The sequence below is a fragment of the Bombina bombina genome, chromosome 3, assembly GCF_027579735.1.
Source record: "Bombina bombina isolate aBomBom1 chromosome 3, aBomBom1.pri, whole genome shotgun sequence".
NCBI classification, from domain to species: Eukaryota; Metazoa; Chordata; class Amphibia; order Anura; family Bombinatoridae; genus Bombina; species Bombina bombina.
In genome coordinates, this window is record NC_069501.1 from 782,362,993 (window position 1) to 782,387,801 (window position 24,809).

The 24,809-nt window shown below is 35.7% G+C and overlaps 1 protein-coding gene across 1 annotated transcript; it reads left to right on the forward strand.

The window, feature by feature from the left end:
• Nucleotides 1-146: 146 nt before the first annotated feature.
• C3H2orf49 (chromosome 3 C2orf49 homolog) lies at nucleotides 147-22,123 on the forward strand. The gene is made up of 4 exons (XM_053707667.1): nucleotides 147-257; nucleotides 9,344-9,510; nucleotides 16,132-16,465; nucleotides 19,270-22,123. Exons 1-4 carry the CDS (start codon nucleotides 165-167, stop codon nucleotides 19,327-19,329), a joined length of 654 nt encoding a protein of 217 aa, XP_053563642.1. The 5' UTR covers nucleotides 147-164; the 3' UTR covers nucleotides 19,330-22,123.
• The last annotated feature ends 2,686 nt before the right edge of the window (nucleotides 22,124-24,809 follow it).

Sequence of the window (24,809 nt, forward strand, 5' to 3'; positions counted from 1 at the left end):
ATAGAAAGAGTAGTGTCGCCTGCTGCGTGCCTAAGGACAGTCACATCCCTAAATACTTTATTAATTGAAATTACATTTTACTAGGGTAATTGTAACGTAACACCACTACCATATAATTTTTCGTCACTTCCGGTCTTCGCGTAGGGTATTGTGGGGTCTTGATAATGGCTAAGCTGATGAGCAGCGGGACAGATCCTTCTTTGCTTTTGCATCCTGAATTGTTGTCCCAGGATTTTCTACGGCTATCACTGCAGCAGGTGAGGTCGGCCCTACTGCAAACATGGTTACTGTTCGCAGCATTCCTCTCAAATGTGCTGTGTGGGATTTATGAGTAGCCCTATAGAGCAGTGTGCCTAACAGCAGGGCAGTTGCTGCGGAAGGGTTCCCAGCGTTAATATGGATGGCTTCCACTTACCGAACTTCAGCATTCAGAAGACTAAACTTCACAATTAGTGAAAACACAATATTACTGTCAAACTAAAATGCCAAGTCTCATAGAAAGTCATTTGCCCTGTGATCATATAAAAAGAAAGCTGGTATCAATGCCTCATTTCTGCCATAGCATATCACCCAGAAACATGTGGCACCTACAGCAGTACTGTTCTAAAAATGTTGCATCAGTAACTACACGTCGCTGCATGAAATTTTGCCTCAGGGTATGAATTAGTGGTTGGGTTAGAAATAGGATGTCAATTATTGTTGCAAATTTTGACCTTCCACATAATGGAGAAAGACAAAAGAAGATCACAGTGCATATTGTATATTAAAATAATGTTGAGATTAAGGTTAAAAAAAAATCTTGATGCTAGTCAATTTCTATATGGAGTAATCATCATAGTCTACAGAGTGACTCCTAAAACCTATGACACCTCAGTAACCTAGGAAACCTTGTTGTTGTTTTTACATACATTTGTCACTAAACATTTTTTTTTATTTTTGGATGCCCCATGAATTCGATAGATTTGTGAGTTTCACTACATCATTATTTATATCCACTCTTCCTGCACATGTTTTTCCCTTTCTATGATGGTCAGATATAGATGTATAGATAGATAGTTATCCTTACTCACAATGTCTAGTTTGTATCCTTTTAATGTTTGGGAGAATTTGTCCTTTGTTTTTTACTCAATTTAATTGATCAACCTGGAGGCAGTTAAAGTGAAAGTCGATTCTAGCATTTGTGAAACGCTAGGATTGACCATTGGAGCAAATAAAGGGGACTTTCATTCATGAAGCACGGCTATTTGCTTAGAGGTGGAAACGTCGCCTCTTAGCAAAACGGCGTTCTGCCATGGGCGGCCGGAGCAGCTCAGTGTGGCGAATGCCTGAAACAAATAAAGGAGCTTTCAGCATGAAGTATTTTATACTTCATGAATTAAAGTTCCCTTTATTTCTCCAATGGTCAATCCTAGCGTTTCACAAACACTAGGATTGACTTTTACTTAAAGGGACATGAAACCTACATTTTTTCTTTCATGATTTAAAAAGAGCATACAATTTTAAACAACTTTCTAATTTACTTCTATTATATAATTTGTTTTATTCTCTTGATATTCTTTGCTGAAAAGCATATCTAGATAGGCTCAAGTAGCTGCTGATTGGTTCCTGCACATAGTAACCTTGTGTGATTGGCTCACGCATGTGGATTGCTTTTTCTCCAACTAAGGATATCTAAAAAATGAAGCAAAATAAATAGAAGTAAATTGTAATATTGTTTAAATTTGTATTCTCTATCTGAATCATGAAAGAAACATTTTGGGTTTAGTGTCCCTTTAAAGTCGTCTTGGGTAAAAGCCATTGGGTGGCAGTTATACCATACATAGATGTTCCAGTGCTCAAAAAGCAGTTCATGGATATTTAACCCCTTAATGACCGTGACATACCATCTACGTCGCCAGTTGTTAAAGGTTTTCTTTAAAGGGACATTAAACACTTAAATAAATGTTAGATAGAATGAAGCATTTAAAGGGACACTGAACCCAAAAGTTTTCTTTTGTGATTCAGATAGAGCATGCCATTTTAAGCAACTTTCTAATTTACTCCTATTAGCAATTTTTCTTCATTCTCTTGCTATCTTTACTTGAAAAAGAAGGCATCTAAGCTTTTTTTGGGGTTCAGAACTCTGGTTAGCACTTTTTTATTGATGGGTGAATTTATCCACCAATCGGCAAGGACAACCCAGGTTGTTCACCAATAATGGGCCTTCATCTAAACTTACATTCTTGCATTTCAAATAAAAATACAAAGAGAAAGAAAATGTGATAATAGGAGTAAATTAGAAAGTTGCTTAAAATTCCATGCTCTATCTGAATCACGAAAGAAAAAATGTGGGTTCAGTGTCCCTTTTAAAGAAAAGATTTGTCTGAGAATAACATGTAGATGGATTTTTAAAAAAGTTTTATTGTTTAAATATTACCAAAATAAGTAAAGTTTTGGTGTCTATTAAACAATGTGAGCTGCCATGTTGTAACTTAAGTTACCTTCTCTGCTGTGGCCAATTAGGGACAGTTATAAATAAGTCAATAGAATGTGCAGCCTATGACTGTGAGGGAATATAAGTGTTTTGCACTTCTACTTTTAACAGGAACTGAAAAGCACACAATAGTCAGAATGAAATAACAGGCAAAGGGGACATAATAAATAATGAAAGTACATTGCAAAGTTTTTTTATTTATACAATTTATTATTTTATATTCCCATCAGTGTTTAATGTACTTTTAAGTAAGAAGCTATCCAGTTAGTTCATATCACATTTGAGAGCCACTGCTTTGTGTAAAGCAAGTTATGTCAGGGATTGAACCATTTGTTAAAAAACTAGGAGCCAGAAAAAAATAATGTATTTTCCTTGGAGGTGGGCATTTTTGTTTGTGTGTGTATACCCACAGTGTTCTCCACAGAGAGGTTTTATAGCCAGACGGGGGCAGTGTAATACTTTGCAATATTATAGCATGTTCTGTCATTTATAAGTGTTAAACTTAAAGGGATAGACTAATCAAAATTAAACTTTCATAATTTAGATAGAGCATGCAATTTTCTCATTTACTCCTATTATCAATTTTTCTTTGTTCTCTTTGTATCTTTATTTTAAAAAGCAGGAATATTAGCTTACAGGCCGGCCCATTTTTGGTTCAGCACCTGGGTAGCGCTTGCTGATTGGTGGCTACATTTAGACACCAATTTAGAAAGTGCTACACAGGAGCTGAACCAAAAATGGGCTGGCTTCTAAGCTTACATTCCTGCTTTTTAAAATAAAGATACAAAGAGAACAAAGACAAATTGACAATAGGAGTAAATTAGAAACTTGCTTAAAATTGCTGCTCTATCTGAATCGTGGTAGTTTAATTTTGACTAGAATATTCCTTTAAGCTATTCCACCCACATATGAATTGCATCATTTAACAGTAATTAAATAATTTGAGAAACAAATATTGAAAATATTTAATATTAATTAATGTTAGCTTAATATTGGCTTTAATTGTAGCTGGATGGTCAGTAAAATCAGCCGGGTGGTGCACCCACTATAAAGACCCTGGGGAGAACACTATTTTATTTATTTATATTATACAGGGCTGGAAAGTTCCATTAGTCCCAGACAAGTAAAAACATTTGATTTTTCTTATCTTTCACATTTAGTGGATTAGTAATTTACCCCCCCCCCCCCCTCTGGGCTAGAGGCCTTTAACACTTACTAGTAAACTGACATTGTCCATCCCTGTGTATGTATGAATATGTGTGTGTTTTGTGTAACTTACATTACTAATGTGGCTTTTTTAGGGTTGTCCCCATATTCAAACATTATATTAGTAAAGTTACTTGTTTTATATAATGGAGTGCCTTCCTTTTTGAAGTACGTATGTGTGTATATATATATATGTATGTGTGTGTGTGTATATATATATATATATATATATATATATATATATATATATCACTTTACAGTGCTTCGCTAATACAGCGCTTTGTGGAGCTGAAGTTCAGCCTCCAAGGATTTTGAAACAGTGCTGTACTCAACATGAGATTGTGGAGAAAGTGACTGGCATAATTTTGTTATGCGCATTTCACTCTGTTTACAGCATAACAGTGCAATCTGTGTCTCAGTGTTGTAGTCTGGCAAATGTTACTACAGTAATTGTCACTATTTTACAGGTACAGTTTTATTGAATACTAATTGAATACAGTGCTGTGCTAGTGTTAAACTAAACTTAGAACTATTGCACCCCTAATATTTGTTAGTTCAAACATGTTTTCAAGTTTTTGAATATACAGGCAAGTAAAAAGAAAGCTAAAACTGCGTTGCTTCATTTTAAGGCGGTTTTCACTTTACAGCGGGGCTTCGGTCCATAACCTGCTGTATGAGTGGGGTATACCTGTGTGTATGTGTATATATATATATATATATATATATATATATATATATATATATATACATACATACATACATACATACATACATACATACATACATACATACATACATACATACATACATACATACATACAGGGAGTGCAGAATTATTAGGCAAGTTGTATTTTTGAGGATTAATTTTATTATTGAACAACAACCATGTTCTCAATGAACCCAAAAAACTCATTAATATCAAAGCTGAATAGTTTTGGAAGTAGTTTTTAGTTTGTTTTTAGTTATAGCTATTTTAGGGGGATATCTGTGTGTGCAGGTGACTATTACTGTGCATAATTATTAGGCAACTTAACAAAAAACAAATATATACCCATTTCAATTATTTATTTTTACCAGTGAAACCAATATAACATCTCAACATTCACAAATATACATTTCTGACATTCAAAAACAAAAAAACAAATCAGTGACCAATATAGCCACCTTTCTTTGCAAGGACACTCAAAAGCCTGCCATCCATGGATTCTGTCAGTGTTTTGATCTGTTCACCATCAACATTGCGTGCAGCAGCAACCACAGCCTCCCAGACACTGTTCAGAGAGGTGTACTGTTTTCCCTCCTTGTAAATCTCACATTTGATGATGGACCACAGGTTCTCAATGGGGTTCAGATCAGGTGAACAAGGAGGCCATGTCATTAGATTTTCTTCTTTTATACCCTTTCTTGCCAGCCACGCTGTGGAGTACTTGGACGCGTGTGATGGAGCATTGTCCTGCATGAAAATCATGTTTTTCTTGAAGGATGCAGACTTCTTCCTGTACCACTGCTTGAAGAAGGTGTCTTCCAGAAACTGGCAGTAGGACTGGGAGTTGAGCTTGACTCCATCCTCAACCCGAAAAGGCCCCACAAGCTCATCTTTGATACCAGCCCAAACCAGTACTCCACCTCCACCTTGCTGGCGTCTGAGTCGGACTGGAGCTCTCTGCCCTTTACCAATCCAGCCACGGGCCCATACATCTGGCCCATCAAGACTCACTCTCATTTCATCAGTCCATAAAACCTTAGAAAAATCAGTCTTGAGATATTTCTTGGCCCAGTCTTGACGTTTCAGCTTGTGTGTCTTGTTCAGTGGTGGTCGTCTTTCAGCTTTTCTTACCTTGGCCATGTCTCTGAGTATTGCACACCTTGTGCTTTTGGGCACTCCAGTGATGTTGCAGCTCTGAAATATGGCCAAACTGGTGGCAAGTGGCATCTTGGCAGCTGCACGCTTGACTTTTCTCAGTTCATGGGCAGTTATTTTGCGCCTTGGTTTTTCCACACGCTTCTTGCGACCCTGTTGACTATTTTGAATGAAACGCTTGATTGTTCGATGATCACGCTTCAGAAGCTTTGCAATTTTAAGAGTGCTGCATCCCTCTGCAAGATATCTCACTATTTTTGACTTTTCTGAGCCTGTCAAGTCCTTCTTTTGACCCATTTTGCCAAAGGAAAGGAAGTTGCCTAATAATTATGCACACCTGATATAGGGTGTTGATGTCATTAGACCACACCCCTTCTCATTACAGAGATGCACATCACCTAATATGCTTAATTGGTAGTAGGCTTTCGAGCCTATACAGCTTGGAGTAAGACAACATGCATAAAGAGGATGATGTGGTCAAAATACTCATTTGCCTAATAATTCTGCACTCCCTGTGTGTGTGTGTATGTATGTATGTATATATGTATGTATATATATATTTATATATATATATATATATATATATATATATATATATATATATATATATATATATATATATATATGTATGTATGTGTGTAAAATTAGATAGCATACTACTGTTTATTTAAAGTGTAATTTTTAATTGAGGCTATGGAGTGCAAACTGAGCAATTAATTGTTTCATAAAGCCGCAAAAGTAAACGGTGATAATTCTTTTTATAGAAGAATTTATGCAGCAGCAAGTGTTTTACAAAAATTCTTGTAATCGTATTTGAAATCCACTAATTTGTGTGCCTTTTGCAGCTTGGGTCATAACGGGTCAGCACATGAGTTGGACAAGGTTCTACATTGCGCTAAAATGAATGATATTTAGATTAAAAACAAAATCCTTAAAAATTACCAGTCAGCAGAAACCATTACTAGTTCATTCAATTTAATATACAAACTAGTCAACATTGAAATGCACATTTTTTAAGGGAGGTGTACTGAGAGTAAATAGGGATGTTTACTTAAAGCCATGCACTATACAAACCATAAGTGTTAGCATTTGCAAAATCCTTGAAGCGATGACAGCAATTATTTGGAAGACAACACTTTAAAAACTGCAAGTTATATTATTTCTATATATACTGAGATAACTGAAAGCAGCTGTCTGTGTATATATAAGAGTGACTATTAATGTCCTATTTTCAATGGGGGCAGGACAGCAGTGAAATTGTGTGAAGTGGACTAAGTATGTTATTCCAAATGAATATAGGACAGATTTGTTGCATTTATATATTTTACATCTGGATTTTCTTTGATACATATGAAGAGCTGATGGTTTTTTCACTCTTTCTGAAGATATTCATGCTTTGCTCACATGAATGCTATCACAAAGGATGTTAGGCCATCCTATATTCTGCTTTCTATATTAACTATTTGATTTTAACATCACATAAATATGAATTTGTGGACTTAATTGCGTTTTTTTGGAAGTACTTTGTACAGTCAGTGCTCGCCAAATCTGTTTAAAAATTAGGAGCCAGACATATTTTTAGGAGCCAGACAGTGGCAGTTGTATATAGATATATGAAGGATAACCCAAAAAGTTAGGAGCCAGGGGTAAAATTCTAGGAGCCAGTGGCTACCTGGCTCCTGGGTTTGTCAAGCCCTGTTGTACACTGCATTATTCTTACTTTTGTGGACAAAGGGTTATTAGTTTATATTCTTTTTTTTTTTTTTTTTTTGTGTCAAAGTATGAATAATTGTAGAGATGAAAATGTTCTTTCGCTTATTTACTTTACTTTGTCATTCTCTAAATGTTTTTTGTGATATGTCAGTTTGATGCATCCGTGCAGGGAATATAGTTACTTATTTTATTATGGACAAGTATCTGGCTTTGTCATTTCTACCTACTATGCTTATTGTAATTAATATGGGTGTTTTGCTGTGCAAGTACTTTGATTATAGATGGTAATTTTTTTATGGGTGTGTGCCCACCAGGTATGTACCTTATCACACATAACTTTTAGTCTAGCCCAGTCCCATAATACCATGCAGTCCTCCTCTTAAATACTGTACTGCAAACCTTTTCTCCTTCATGTGTTTCCAATCACTTGTTATAACAGCCGCAGAGTATTAAAAGTATGGCAAATTGTTCTTTAATGTTTATTTTTGCAGTTGAAATAGCTGGTTTTGCTCATTGAAACCACCAGCTGTAATAAAATTACAGTACCACACAGTAAAGTGTTGGCCTTTGTTTATAGAGAAACAAATAAGACTTGCTGTTGGCTCAGACTAGACACAGATATCCTAACTGTCATGGATTTTACAGAACTGCCACACGTCTAGAGGTCTGTCCGCTGTCCCTATTGCACCTTCCTCAATCATGGCATATATTCTGATTTTATAGGGTCCTAGCTCCAACCATGTCACACTCCAACACAGCCCATGACATGCCTGCCCACAGCACACACACCACCCTGCCCCTCCTTTTATGGCTTTGCCACTGCCCACTAGTTCCTCTCACCTCTCCAGCCCAAATTGCCTCACAACATTTCTCAGAGGTATGTGGGCATGTTTTTGAGTACAATGGGTGTTGTTTTCGATGAGCAAAAATAGATATGGTAAATACAAAAACAAATATAAAGGATTTCCCATACATTTAAAGGGACATGAAAGTCAAAAATAAATTATCATGGTTAAGACAGAGCAATCTATGGCAGCAGTGTTTGTAACAATGTATAACATTACTATAAGCAATGTTGCAAACACTACTTCCAGATAGCTATAGACAAGTACATTCTCCTAACCTAAACTCACCTAGGATTACTCTTTAACCAAGAGAACTAAGTAAAATTGATAATAGAAGTAAATTGGAAAGTTGCTTTAAACTTAATAGTTTAATTTTGACTTTTCTGTCCCTTTAATGAAATGTGAAGTCTTCTTTTTTTTTTTTTTTTTTTTTTTGTGAGTGAGAGTTTATTCATTGTCTTCAAACATATTTCCTAAGGTTCTTTAGACAATGTATCCTGGAAAATAAAGCCACGTGCTACAGTTTGTCTATTATCATCTGAAAAATAGTGGTCCTATTTAAGGGTACAGTATTTAGTTTGCAAAGGAGCGTTAAACTTTGAAAAATATATAAAAGAAATGAAAGAAGAAAACTAATATGATTAGACTATGCCTATTAAAAATTAGAGCATAGAAATTGAAAGAACGTTATTCTCACTACACATTTTACATTTATTTCTACATTATTGTACCAATTCACAATATGTAATAACTAAAGAAATTATTTCTGTTGTAAATAAGTACATCAGGACTTAGACAGGTAAAACTTAGGAGCCAGCTGGAATATTAAAGGGACATTGTACACTAGATTTTTCTTTGTATAAATGTTTTTTGTAGATGATTCATTTATATAGCCCATCTTTGGGTGTTTTTGTAAAAATGTAAAGTTTTGCTTATTTTTAAATAACATTGTGCTGATTTTCAGACTCATAACTAAGCCCCAAAGTTTTACCGGTATACTGGGTGTTTTGTGTGGCGTTTTCTGCTCTGGTGGAGAGATGGGGACCTAGTGGAATCGTCCAAGGGTGGCACGCTGCTGTCATTACCATTTTATATACCCTGATGAAAGACTGATTTGTGTCCAGCATTATCAGCGTGGTGTTATTATATATAATTCCTCTAATATAGATCTAGCCTGTCATCTGAACACCGTTCAATTCCTTCTTGACCATTAACTGAAACCTGTTAAATGTTTTGCTTTTGTAGAAAAACATAATTGTGGAAGATGCCTTGAATGACAAAGAGAAACTGACAGAGATGTTTGTCCAGCATGCCCTGCCTCTGCCTCAGAGGAGTTTGCCAAAGAACCGATGGGGGAAACTTATTGAAGGCAAAAGAGGAGATCATAAACCACCAACACCTCCGAACAAATGGTAATGAGCAGGAAACTTGTTATAATTTATACCTATATGTGCCATAGAAGTCAGGGATCAGTTTACAGTTAGAGGTTTAAAGTATGTTTTTCTTTTGTTGCAGGTTATTTTAAAATATAGTACAGTTTGTTTTGAAAATCAGACAATGATGTGCTGAATAAGAGTAGTTTTTATTTGCATGCTAGGGGAGAAGTGGCCCTCTCCACCAGTGACCAATGTGTCCTTAGTGATCAGCTGTGCACAAAAGTGCTTCTTCCTAGCTTAAATTTAAATGCTTAAGATTTTTTTTCATGCAGAAAAAACGTCCACTTTATAAGCAGCACTAATGTAGTAAATCATAACTTTCTTATTAGACTATCAAGGCACAATGCAAAGTAGCAACGTTTTGTGCCACTTAGGGCTCGATGATCTAATGCTCTCTGCTCAGGTGAGATGATTTGAGAAGTCTCTTCAGTACAGTGAGGTCCCTCAAAAAAAAATAAGAAACACATTTTATATTGAGCCATGTTTATAACACTATGTAGTGTCCTTTATGTGTATTAGAGACTTCTACATTACAGTATAAGGTAAAAAATCCACAAAGATTTTGTGTGATTTTCTCTCCATACCTGCGAGTTTTTATCATGCATCAACATGCAAAAAAGTATGTTTGTCAGAAAAAAATGAATTTATTAGCTGTAACTAAAATAAGTTTAATAAAGCTTAAACCCCTTCACTTCCAATATATGTTTAATGCTCATAATTACTCTTTATGTTTGACACCTTTTTAGGAATATATGGTCTCCAAGCTGAAATGCATTGACTTCTCCCACACTCCAATGGAATCATTGTCCCTTAAAGGGACACTAAACCCACATTTTTCTTTCATGATTCAGATAGAACATGCAGTTTTAAGCAACTTTCTAATTTACTCCTACTATCAATTTTTCTTCGTTCTCTTGCTATCTTTATTTAAAAAGCAGGAATTTAAAGCTTAGAACCCAGCCCATTTTAGGTTCAGCACCCTGGATAGCGCTTGCTCATTGGTGACTACATTTAACAAACCAATAAGCAGGCGTAACCCAGGTTCCAAAAAAATAAAAAAATGGGCCGGCTCTTTACATTACTTCTTTTTAAGTAAAGCTTGCAAGAGACCGAAGAAAAGTTGATAATAGGAGTAAATTAGAAAGTTGTTTAAAATTGCATGCTCTATCTGAATCATTAAAGAAAAAAATTGGGTTTAGTATCCCTTTTAAAGGGAAATTAAATCCAAAATTTTTCTTTCATGATTCAGATAGAGAATGCAATTTTAAACAACTTTCTTATTTACTTCTATTATCTAATCTGTTTCATTCTCTTGGTATTATTTGTTGAAGGAGCAGCAATGCATTACTGGTTTCTAACTGAACACATGGGTGAGCCAATGACCATCGGTGCGTGTATGTGTCTATATGTAGGTGTGTGTGTGTGTGTATATATGTATATATATATATATATATATATATATATATATATATATATATATATATATATATATATATATATATATATATATATATATATATATATATATATATATATATATATATATATATATATATATATATACACCTACCAATCAACAGCTAGAACCTGCCTAGATAAACCTTTCAGCAAAGGATAACAAGAGAAGGAAGCAAACAAAATAATAGATGTAAAGTGGAAAGTTGTTTAAAATTGTATTCTCTACCCAAATCATGACAGCAAATTTTTGGGTTTCATGTCCCTTTAAGTGATCACCAAATATCCATGATTTCAAGACATCCCTACCTAATAACATAAGAATAATAATTACTCTTACTAATTACAATACTATCTCATTGCTTTTCAGCTTAGTGACTTATAATATTGTGTATTATACCTTATATGTATAATGGCTGTTTTTTGTTTGTCTTGTGTAAGAACACCAGGAATCCAGACCTTTTCTAAACCTTATTCAGTGATTCTTAAACAAAATACTGTAAGATATTCAATATTACATATTGTGTACGTAAAAATGTGTGCACAAAGAAAGATATCTTAACCAACATAGAATAAGTTCACGCTAATAGACATTTATTCTTCTATATACTTACAGTAGCAAAGAGAATCCTTTAGTGCTTTTAAACTGTATTTTATTATTTTATCCACATACTCAAGAAAATCTAATACAAATTGTTTTGGGAACTACTTGTATGGGCACATTTTCTTAACTTAATGGAAGGTATGACTAAGGTTAAAACTCCTCCTAGAGGGACAATGGGCACCCTTTGAGCTTTTTATATAACATGTTTAGTTATGTGTAACGAGACAACTTTGCATTATACTTTCATTACTCATTTTGTCTCTCCTGTTTGTCATTGAGCTCTGTAAATTGAGGATTTTCTTTTTCTCAGAACTTGAAATGCACCTGCTGACTTAAAGGGACATGAAACCTAAACAATTTATTTCATGATTTAGGTAGAACATACAATTTTAAACAACTTTCCAGTTTACTTCTATTATCAAATTTCCTTTATTCTCTTGGTATCATTTGTTGAAGGAGCAGCAATGCACTACTGTTTTTTAACGGAAAACATGGGCAAGCCAATGACAATCGGTGTGTGTGTATATATATATATATATATATATATATATATATATATATATATGTGTGTGTGTATATGTATGTGTGTATGCAGCCACCAATCAGCAGCTAGAACCCAGGTTATTTTATGCTCCTGATCTTGCCTAGATAAACCTTTCAGCAAAGAATAACGAGAGAAGGAAGCAAATTAAATAATATAAGTACATTGGAAAGTTGTTTAAAATGGTATGCTATGTCTATCATCTGCAGGCTCAATCACAGATTAGCTCCTCCAAAAGCAAATAGCAGGTGGGGGTTGACTATTGGAAAACAATTGACATAAGAAAGGATGATAATTTGCTTTAAAACATTTATAGTTGGCTAATATGTTTTCCAGCCACACAACTCAAATGGCTTGTCTAGATGTTTACTGCCCTTTTAAAAAACATAATTATATATATCTATCATCCATCTATCATCTATCTATCATCTATCTAGGGGTGGGGAGGGAGGGGGAGAATATATCTAAAAAAAAAAAAAAAAAAATTTTTTTTCTTCTCCTCTTCTTTCTTTTTTAACCCCTTAGTGACCAGAGCACTTTTCCATTTTCTGTCCGTTTGGGACCAAGGCTATTTTTACATTTTTGCGGTGTTTGTGTTTAGCTGTAATTTTCTTCTTACTCATTTACTGTACCCACACATATTATATACCGTTTTTCTCGCCATTAAATTGACTTTCTAAAGATACCATTATTTTCATCATATCTTATAATTTACTATAAAAAAAATTATAAAATATGAGGAAAAAATGGAAAAAAACACACTTTTTCTAACTTTGACCCCCAAAATCTGTTACACATCTAAAACCACCAAAAAACACCCATGCTAAATAGTTTCTAAATTTTGTCCTGAGTTTAGAAATACCCAATGTTTACATGTTCTTTGCTTTTTTTGCAAGTTATAGGGCCATAAATACAAGTAGCACTTTGCTATTTCCAAACCATTTTTTTCCAAAATTAGCGCTAGTTACATTAGAACACTGATATCTTTCAGGAATCCCTGAATATCCCTTGACATGTATATATTTTTTTTTAGTAGACATCCCAAAGTATTGATCTAGGCCAATTTTGGTATATTTCATACCACCATTTCACCGCCAAATGCGATCAAATACAAAAAATTGTTCACTTTTTCACAAATTTTTTCACAAACTTTAGGTTTCTCACTGAAATCATTTACAAACAGCTTGTGCAATTATGGCATAAATGGTTGTAAATTCTTCTCTGGGATCCCCTTTGTTCAGAAATAGCACACATATATGGCTTTGGCGTTGCTTTTTGGTAATTAGAAGGCCGCTAAATGCCACTGCGCCCCACAAGTGTATCATGCCCAGCAGTTAAGGGGTTAATTAGGGAGCTTTTAGGGAGCTTGTAGGGTTAATTTTAGCTTTAGTGTAGTGTAGTAGACAACCCCAAATATTGATCTAGGCACATTTTGGTATATTTCATGCCACCATTTCACCGCCAAATGCGATCAAATTAAAAAAAAACGTAAAATTTTTCACAATTTTAGGTTTCTCACTGAAATCATTTACAAACAGCTTGTGCAATTATGGCACAAATGGTTGTAAATGCTTGTCTGGGATCCCCTTTGTTCAGAAATAGCAGACATATATGACTTTGGCGTTGCTTTCTGGTAATTAGAAGGCCACTAAATCCTGTTGCGCCTCACACGTGTATTATGGCTAGCAGTGAAAGGGTTAATTAGGGAGTTTGTAGTGAGCTTGCAGGGTTAATTTTAGCTTTAGTGTAGAGATCAGCCTCCCATCTGACACATCCCACCCCCTGATCCCTCCCAAACAGCTCCCTTCCCTCCCCCACCCCACAATTGTCCCCGCCATCTTAAGTACTGGCAGAAAGTCTGCCAGTACTAAAATAAAAGGGTTTTTAAAAAAAAAATGAATTTTTTTTTTAGCATATTTACATATGCTACTGTGTAGGATCCCCCCCTTAGCCCCCAACCTCCCTGATCCCCCCCAAAACCGCTCTCTAACCCTCCCCTCTGCCTTATTGGGGGCCATCTTGGGTACTGGCAGCTGTCTGCCAGTACCCAGTTTACAATAAAAAGTGCTTTTTTGGGGGGTTTTTTGTTTTTTTTCTGTAGTGTAGCTTCCCCCCCCCACCCCCACCCCCCACAGACAAACCCCCACCACCTTGCTGATTGTTTAAATTTTATTTTTTATTATATTTTTTATTTCCCCATTTTCTGCAGTGTAGCGGTTCCCACCCGCTCCCTCCCCGTGCACGCGCCCGCCCCCACCCTCCCGTGCACGCGCGCGCGCCCCGTGCGCGCCCCCAGCCACCCCCGCCCACGATCCCGCCCCCCTTCAGATCCACATGGCCATCGATGGCCGCCTCCCGGTCCGGCTCCCACCCACCAACGCAGGTAGCCACCGATCTCCGGTGCAGAGAGGGCCACAGAGTGGCTCTCTCTGCACCGGATGACTTAAAAAGGTTATTGCAGGATGCCTCCATATCGAGGCATCACTGCAATAACCGGAAAGCAGCTGGAAGCGAGCAGGATCGCTTCCAGCTGCTTTCCACACTGAGGACGTGCAGGGTACGTTCTCAGGCATTAACTGCCTTTTTTCTGAGGACGTACCCTGCACGTCCTCAGTCGTTAAGGGGTTAAAAGCAGCACATCAGATCTATAGTGGATAAGTGATATAAAGAAATGAGAGGCTAAGATTGATTGGGTTAGCTTAGCCCACTAATTGAACTGGAGGATAGAAAGAGGGAAGGAGAAGGAGGGGGGAGAGGGGAAAGGGGAAAATATGTTTTTCGTGGTTTCTCTCTCTGGGAAATTTTATCTGAGAAATTTTGATTTGTTTGTATGTGATGTGTTTATGTTGTGTCTTTTTGGTAAAATTGTTTGTTTCTTCTTGTATTTTTGTAAATTAAAAATAAAAAAAATAAAAGTTAGTTACCGCATTTGGCCAAATGGGATAAGCCCAGGTACCACGTCAAGGTCTCTTCCAAAACCTGAGTCCCTAAACAGCCACACAATGCAAGCTTCTCAATCCAATAAACTGGGAACAAGTGAAGGGTGCACAGGCTTATGTAATCACCCTAGAAATATACAAAACAAGGAAGGGGACTGCACTCTCAGACCGGACCGGGTACACATCCCATGACCCTGCAACATGCACAGCCCTGGGTGCACAATAGCACTCTCAGAATGCTGCACTGTCCCCAGAGTCACATGCAGTTAACCCCAGACAGGTCTGGGTGCAAGGCCCATAGGGAAAATTACAAAACGAATTAATACAGCACACAAAGAAAGTCCAGCACTGAGAGTGCAGTCCCCTTCCGTGTTTTGTATATGTCTAGGGTGATTACATAAGCCTGTGCCCCCTTCACTTGTTCCCAGTTTGTTGGATTGAGAGCTTACATTGTGCGGCTGTTTAGGGACTCAGGTTTTGGAAGAGACCTTGACGTTGTATCTGGGCTTATTCCATTTGGCCAAATGCGGTAACTAACTCTTCCATTTTTGCTTTTAATCTTAGCTGACAGCTCGTGAGTGCTGGACTTTCTCTTTCTGCTGTATTAATTTGTTTTGTAATTTTCCCTATGGGCCTTGCACCCAGACCTGTCTGGGGTTAACTGCCTGTGACTCTGGGGACAGTGCAACTTCCTGAGAGTGCCCGGTCCGGTCTGAGATTGCAGTCCCCTTCCGTGTTTTACATATATATGTGTATATATACATTCTACTTGCTTTTAGCTTGAATACATTGATTTATTGGTAAGTATCATTCACATTAGTTATATTCTCTGCAATTAACATTGTCAGATTGATTATGCCGCACAACTAGCTATATCAACACATTGTGTATATATAGACTGTGTTTTTTGTTTGTGTATACTTGTACAAAAATAACATTACTGGTTTGAAGAATACAATGGTTATTTAGGCTCATATTGTTAAATACGTTTTGTTATGTGTATGTATATTTCTTGTTATTTCTGCAACAACTAAAATAAATGTTTTGCTTTTTTTTAGTGCAAGTTCTGAGAATGTAAGAAAACGACCACTCATCGTGTTTGATGGAAGCTCAACTAACACCAGTATCAAATTGAAAAAGAAAGAAAATGGTGAAACATTTGAGCGATTACACCCCCCTCCAACTGACAGTACAAATAACACCCATCGCAAAATAGTGTGTCCTACTAATGTTAATAAAGATGGCAGGCTAGCTGTAGCTGGTAATCACGGACATCACGCCACAGAATCAGCTATGGACAAAAACCATCTTAGTGCAAAATCAAACCAACCTATTTTGGGTAACGTTGTAAAGATTAAAAGAGCTGCTCCTAAAGAAGAATCAAACACCTTGGTACGTAACTTAAAGGTTCTCCTGCGCTTGTAGAAAACCTAGGTTGTCTCGTCAAACTGTTATTAAATACTATACCCTAACCTGTATGGGCCTAATTGTTACCAGTAGGGGAATAGACATAACTGTATCTACAACAGCTTCTGATTAAAACAAATTCTTTAATTCAATAAGGATATAAATGAGGGTAATAGAGCATACAGTGTATGGGGATACTACCTCCTGTACTTTATTTGGATGTTGTCTACAAAAGAATGAAAGGTCCAGGAGAAAAAAAAAACAATTATAAAAGATAAGTTTTTATAATGCAATTATATTTTATGGCGCCCTAGGGGTGCACATTAAACGTGCTAGCAAACAGCTCTGCACTTTATCAAAGACTGCCCAATCCGAAGAAGTTATTCCCTGGAATCTTGCTGTATTCTGCATGTAACTGCTTTTTAATATTACATTGTTCTATATTCAGCTTTAGTTCCATGATAATTCTTCAGTTTAGATTTGTTATCCTTAAACAATTGTGCTTACTACTAGCACTGAGAGTGTAAAATATTATTTGCCCAGTAAAAAAACTTTTCTCTGCAATTTAAATAGCCTATTATATAAAACAGATATGACAATCCTGACATGAGTTTATATGGGGTTGTGTACAAATACTCTACCAGGCTCCCAAGAAGCTGAGGCTCAAACTATTGTGTAATATACATAACAAACAAATAGCTGTGAATTCATTGAGTACTTGTTAAACTGTTAACAGCCAATGGGTCTGTATTAAAGGGACAGTATACACTCATTTTCATATAACTGCATGTAATAGACACTACTATAAAGAATAAGATGCACAGATACTGATATAAAAATTCAGTATAAAACTGTTTAAAAACTTACTTAGAAGCTGTCAGTTTAGCTCTGTTGAAAAGGTAGTTGGAAAGCCCACTGCAAGTGGCAAATAAGACCCCCCCCCTCCCCCTTCTTTTGCATATGAAAAGACCCTTTACACAAACAGGAGCAAGCTGGAGTAGGTAGTCGAGCGTATTCACATAAAACTTTGGGGCTTGGTTAGGAGTCTGAAAATCAGAGCAATGTTATTTAAAAATAAGCAAAACTATACATTAATTAAAAAAAAAACTTTATGGGCTATATAAATAGATTATCTACAAAACATTTATGCAAAGAAAAAATGAGTGTATAATGTCCCTTTAAGACACAAAATAAACTTTATTCAGTAGGTTACTTGCCACACGTTTATGGGGCACATCGTTCTCCCTGTGCTGCAGTCCTCTGATTCTCCATTTTTTTTTAAAAAAAACTGCCGTTCACAGCAAAAAATGGAAGCCTAACTCCTCCTCCCATTCTTCCCCCGGAGCTTCTTTTGAGAATTTATCATGCACGCCCAACTTGAACAAGCCTTTAGCCCAACGCATGCGCAAAGTGGTATTTTTTTGATTTCCTACAGAATGCGGTGGGGATCCGTTTTAGTGCTGCACCGGAAGTCATTTATAATCTTGCTCTCTTGTGCTCCTTCAGTTTTCGCGCTTTGGGTAATCAGGTAAGTCGTGTCTCAAGCTGCTCAGCTCCTCGCTTTTACAAAATATTACTGGACTTTATTATCTGTACTTTCCCCTAAATAGAATGATTCTCAAAAACTGTGTGTGCACCGCCTAACGTAAACGTAAAACACCGAGGTGACATATCCCCTCCAGCACTGAGTGAATATTCTTCCAGCAATGTCTGTGTATTAGCCAGAATTCTATAGCATATCATACTAACTAGCATATCATGTACTCCTATTAACTTTTGTAATCTAGCTGTATGGGTGCAGAGTCTAGCAGGGTCCAGCATTTGCACATGTATCTATATAAATGTGGTGCTCACTGTGTGTAAATGTTATCCAGCTATCTCTTATTGCTATGAAACAGAGAAAGCCTGAGAGAATTCACCCGTAAAATCTTTTCACAGCTTTTTGCTGTGAACGGCAGTTGTTTTTTTTTATTAAAAAAAGAGGATCACTGAGGACTGCAGCACAGGGAGAATGATGTGCCCCATAAACGTGTGGCAAGTAACTTACTGAATAATGTTTATTTTGTGTCTTGACTGTCCCTTTAAGATTTAGTTTAGGTAATAATTTTGTATGGTCTTTAGGGGGGTAGTGACAAGTCCTGGGGGTACAAGTGTATTTTTTTATTAAACAGTATAAAGGAATATATCTGTTATGAAAGCCCATCACACACAACGTCTAAAGCTTCCCCTAAACCTTTCACTGAAAAGTACAGTTGACCACTGCAGAGAGCATGGTTACTAGTTTTCCTGCTGTGCCTGCGTCTTTCTTCAATGCCAGTCTATTATCTTAACACTGTGCTGGCTGACCAATTCTTTATACTGTGTGCTGCCATCTTGGAGCTTAGGCATTCTTGAAAGCACATAGTGTAGTTGCCGGCTTTTTCACAGCTGCATTGTGCACTTCAGGTTAGACTACATGCATTGCTCCATACTGTTTGTATATTGGTTGTAAGTTTTAAACTGGGTAAAGCTTCTGCTCTGTAGTCTCTGAAGTTCGCCTGCTGTGTTTTTGGCACTACTGAGGGAAGTCCCAGTAAATCCTACCTTTTATTTGTTTATGGGATATTGTTGCTTTGATCAACCCTGCTTTTTATTGTCAGAGCTTTTATCAGTAGCCAGTGTGTAATGCACACAACACTTTTAGTTCTACTAGTAGGGTGTTATTTATGGGCATGATTGGGGAAGAATCTGTAGAAGTGTGTTGTATAAATAATAATTTTAATAAGTGAAATATTCTTTGTGTCTTGTAGAATGACTTGAGTCAACCTTCAGAAGCAAAAAAGAAAATCCAGCATGTGACGTGGCCATGATTTATTCAACTGATGGACAAAATCACATCATTGTTTTACCTGTAAATGATGGAAGACTTAGGTGCAACCTGGGAGCACAGTTCTTAATTTTATGGACATGGAACTCCTAGTTTTTAAAGTGTTTGTTTTTTTTGCTATATTTAATGCCAAAATAGAGAGTGTGTTCTTTAAAAAAAAAAAAAAAAACTATTACATTTCCCTATCTCATACACACACACTCTACAGGGATATCACCTTCTCAAATAGGTAGATGCCCAGGTGCAGGAAGTAAGGCAAATGCATCATGTACACAGTGATTCACCACTCACAGGACTTTAATACATTTTGGTGGAAAATGAAAGGGATGATATTTGTGCTAAAAAATTTGATTGTTAAAGAACTATATATAAAGAAGAGTATTTAAACTCTTCTTTGATTTTTTTATTTATTTATTTTTTGTCTGAAAAATGGGAAGAAATGTTGTTCAAACTGAAACTAATACAGCAGTATCTGTTGTTTACATCCTATAAATGGTCATTTGCTTATAGGTACAAATCAGCCAGAGAACAATAGCAGAAAGTTCCTACTAATGCTAATTGGCTAATAGAAGTGTGACATTTGTGGCAGTTTAAACTAATTTTGTCTAAAATTCTTTCATTAACTAAACAAAGTAATGAATGAATATGACAATTGGATAATTTTTTTAGTTAATGATAAAAGACAAAATTAGTTAAAATGTGTTATGCACTTGAACATATCTATGCACATCTAGAAGTAGTATGCAGTGCTGCTGTATTGGTTTCAGTTTAAATTGTTAGAGTGCTCACTTCACATTGTTCAGGGAAAAAATTGTTTAAATTTGGCTTTTTCATATAAAGGATAAAACTATTGAGTATGAAGTCCCTTCGAGTTGCAGAAACAATTAGGTTTATAGAGCAGTCGTTTTATTTTTCTTTAGAATGTCATTTGTTTGTTAAAGCACACATTCAGTTCACATCATATTCTTACACTCCAGATTGGCAATGATTTCCACCCAAGCTGATTTGGATGAAATGGAACGATGAAGAAACACAGGCTGCATACTGGGGTTCTTTCTTTTAAATTAAAGGGACAGTAAACACCTTGTAATTACAAGACATATCTGTTGTGTTGCTATAAAATAACAGATCAGCCAAGTCTAAACATTTATCAAACACATTACCATCCTTTTTACTGCAATTGTTTTTCAATAGCCAAACTCCACCCACCATTTGTCTCATTTGAAGGATGCAATCTGGGCTTTAGTCTGCGGACAACAAGGATAGTCATGGTCATACAGCTAGTATAAAGTGCATTGCTTTGTAGTTCTCAGTAAAAAGCCAATAAGACAGGATAGGGTTTATTTCAAGGTCTGAGAATTATATAAATTATTTGTAGAGTTAAACTACACGAAAAGGGGACAAAATAAATAATGAAAGTATATTGCAAAGTTCATTACACATAACTAAACATTTTTATATAAAAACTCTTAAGGTGTTTACTGTTCTTTTAATAGATACTGGAATCTTGGACAGTCTATCTTTTTAAATGAATCTTGTTAGTTTTATCATTTGTACTCCTACATTTCTCAGAAGAGGGCATCTCTAGACATTACTGCAGTATAGTTGGTGACATTAAGCAGCCCATGATTTTAAAGATAGCTCTTCCAAATTCTAAATACTGGTAATATAAATAGGAACAATCCCCATTTATTGATCTGTTAAAGGGCTTATATAAAGCATAATGAGGTAGCGGCTGACATTCTTAGACAGTATATCTGTACAGAAATCGTTTTCACTGACAACTACTTTCATTGCACCTATATAAAGGTGTATTTACAGTATTCTAGTCCGTTTCATTTGACTTCACAAATTACATTTCTTCCTGTCTCCATGGAAGAGCTAATTTGCTAGTGTAGTTACATCTAATAAAGTCTTCAGAATGTGTGTGTGTATGTGTATATATATATATATATATATATATATATAATCTCAGCAAGAATCAGTGTTTTTCTGACTTTTATTAGACTTCTTGAACACGTGCCTACTGCTTGTTTTATACATTGCATTTAGTTATAGTACAAACAAACTGTATTTTGAGGTGTAAAAGAACATAGGTAGTGTTTTTGTTTTTATTTAATACATACAGGTTAAATATCCGTTATGTAAAACCTTTGCTTCAAATTGAAGTAGGATTACTTTTCTTTATAATAGACATTAAGACTAAATGTATTTTTGTAGAACCCATTTATATAATAGTACAATAGACGTGTGCGTTTGGAGGTTTCGGATACCTCTGAATGCAGAAGAAGATGGCCCTTCGTGCCCGTCAGCTATTTTTGGAGCCAAATTTATACTTGTGAAACAGCAACACACTAAAATCTGGATTTGTACAAATTTGTTTAACAAGTATAAATTTGGCTCAGAAAATGGCTGACTGGCACGAAGGGCCATCTTTTTCTGCATTCAGAGGTATCCGAAACCTCCAAATGCACACGTCAATGATTGACACACCTGTTTAGCATGTATGATGTAATGAGTTAACTTTTTACACAGTGGCATAGTTCTTAATACTAAACGTTCACAAAAGTGAGACTTGTTATTTATTGAACTAAATTGGTCAGCATGTAAAATAACTAGTTTTTATGTGTATAAGTTATAGTGTAAAATTATGTTCTAGTTGTAAAAAAAAAAAACCTGCAGACTAAAGACAACTCTACGTCTTCCACAAGTTCAATTATTTTGATTTTAATAGGACATACTCAAAAATAAAGGAGTGTTCTAGTGTTGATAATGTAGATGTTTCAGCCTTAATATGTTGGTGTTTGATATTTATTTATTTTTTAAAGATATTATTTTAAAAAGCCTCACTCTAAGTTAACTGTACTCGTTAATCATCTGATCAGTACATACTGTATGTACTATAGACTACATTTGAAGTTTGTGCAAACACAGCATATTTTTTGTATAACTTATACAGACACAAAACATCTTGAAAACTGCTGCTCAGAAAATGAAAGTGATAATACAGATGTGATACAGACGCACACCTTTATAGGGTAGCGGAAAGCACACGGCAGTTGTTCTTTTGGGGCTTTTAAATTAAGAACTGAAGAAATTTGCAGCTTGGTATCTTTTTGCCCAAAATGAACACACTTAAATTCTGCTAAGGTTATAGAGGGATTGTTATGTCTCTTTAAATGGCCATAATAGTAAAAAAATGACATGCTCTAATTTGTTAGAGAATGCAATATTTACAGCTATTGACCCTGCTTTACTGTGTGTTTAACCCCCTCACAAACACAGTAGAAGTGCCACTCTTGGCCCGCGATGCAGGCGCCCACCACTGATCCAATCGGCAGCGCTTTGAACAACTCAGATGTGCGCCGCTGATTGGTTCAGTGGTGGATTCTGCTCAGGGACAGCAATGCACTGTGGATCCCAAGTAGCACTTCTACGGAGTGTTAAATCCCTTTGCGCAGGTTAAACATACAGTAGAACAGGGGGTGTGTGTATGTATGTATATATGTATATGTGTGTATATATATATATATATATATATATATATATATATATATATATATATATATATATATAAAAACGTACGTTTTTGATTATTATAGCCCTTTAACGTAGAAGGATTTTCTTTAAAGGGGGCCTAATAGTGCCTTTTGTATTTACCCTAGAGTTGTGTTCATTTTAAACCACATGCGCACATTAAACCTGCCCATATATTAGTACTTCAATATATTATAAACATCACTGAGGATATTTTATGGCAATAAGTGTAACCATAAGCTAATTTGTGGTAACAAGTTCATATGTCATATTTTTCAGGCCAGATTTTAAGGATATCTGAACTAGAGTACAGTTGAAATAGCTGATTAGTAAACATGGTTATTCTACCTGCTCTCACCCAAGGTAATCCTTGAAATCTGGCCTGTTAGGGAGGCCTAAGGACAGGTTTGAAAATCAGTCAGAGAGAGCATATCGTTTTTAAATAGAAATTAAAGGGACACTGAACCCAAATTTTTTCTTTTGTGATTCAGATAGAGCATGACATTTTAAGCAACTTTCTAATTTACTCTTATTATCAAACTTTCTTCATTCTCTTGGTATCTTTATTTGAAATGCAAGAATGTAAGTTTAGATGCCGGCCCATTTTTGGTGAACAACCTGGGTTGTTCTTGCTGATTGGTGCAAAAAAAAGCTTAGATATCTTATTTTTCAAATAAAGATAGCAAGAGAACGAAGAAAAATTGATAATAGGATTAAATTAGAAAGTTGCTTAAAATTGCATGCTCTATCTGAATCCAGAAATAAAACATTTGGGTTCAGAGTCCCTTTAAACACTAAATAAAAGCTAGATATGATGCATTCAAAGAAAAGATTAGTCTATGAATAACATGGATGTTATTTTTAAAATTTCATTAGTTGTTTAAATATTGACAAAATAAGAGTAAAGTTTGTGTCTATAAAACAATGGGAGCTGCCATGTTGTAACTTAGTTTACTTTCTCTGCCGTGGCCAATTAGGGACACTTATAAATAGGTCACTGAGTGTGCAATGGCTGTGTGGAATCTAACAGTGTTCTGCACTTCCATTTATAACAGGAACTGAAAAGCTCACAATTTCAGAATGGAATTGCAAGAAAAGGGGACAAAATAAATAATGAAAGTATATTGCAGTTTTTTTTATATATCCGATTCATCAATTCAAAATGTTTAATGTCCCTTTAACAACTTTAAAATGTACTTATTTTATCAAATGACATTCTCCTGGTATCCTTTGTTGAATAACATACCTAGGTAGGCTCAGGAGCAGCAATGCACTGCTAGCTGAACCATCTTGTGAGCTACTGATAGGGGCATGCAGACCCCAACCACCAGCCAGCTCCCAGTAGTGCATTACTGCTCCTGGACCTACCTATGTATACTCTTTAACAAAGGATACTAAGAGAACAGAGCAAATTAGTTAAAAGAAGCAAGTTGGGAAGTTGTTTAAAACTCCATTCTCTATCCAAATCATGAAAGATTCATTTTACTTTACTTTTTTCTTTTTTTCTTTCATGATTCTGATAGAGCATGCAATTTTAAGCAACTTTCTAATTTACTCCTATTATCAATTTTTCTTCGTTCTCTTGCTATCTTTATTTTAAAAGCAAGAAAGTAAGTTTAGAAGCCGGACCATTTTTGGTTCACATCCTGGGTTGTCCTTGCTGATTTGACAGCACCAATAAACAAGTGCTGTCCAAGGTCTGAACCAAAAAAATGTCTGGCTCCTTAGCTTAGATGCCTTCTTTTTCAAATAAAGATAGCAAGAGAACGAAGAAAAACTGATAATAGGAGTAAATTAGAAAGTTGCTTAAAATTTCATGCACTATCTGAATTATGAAAGAATAAATGTGGGTTTAGTGTCCCTTTAAGTAAACATAATGAGGATGAAAGTGATTCATATTTGTCTTTTATTCAATGGAAACTGAAG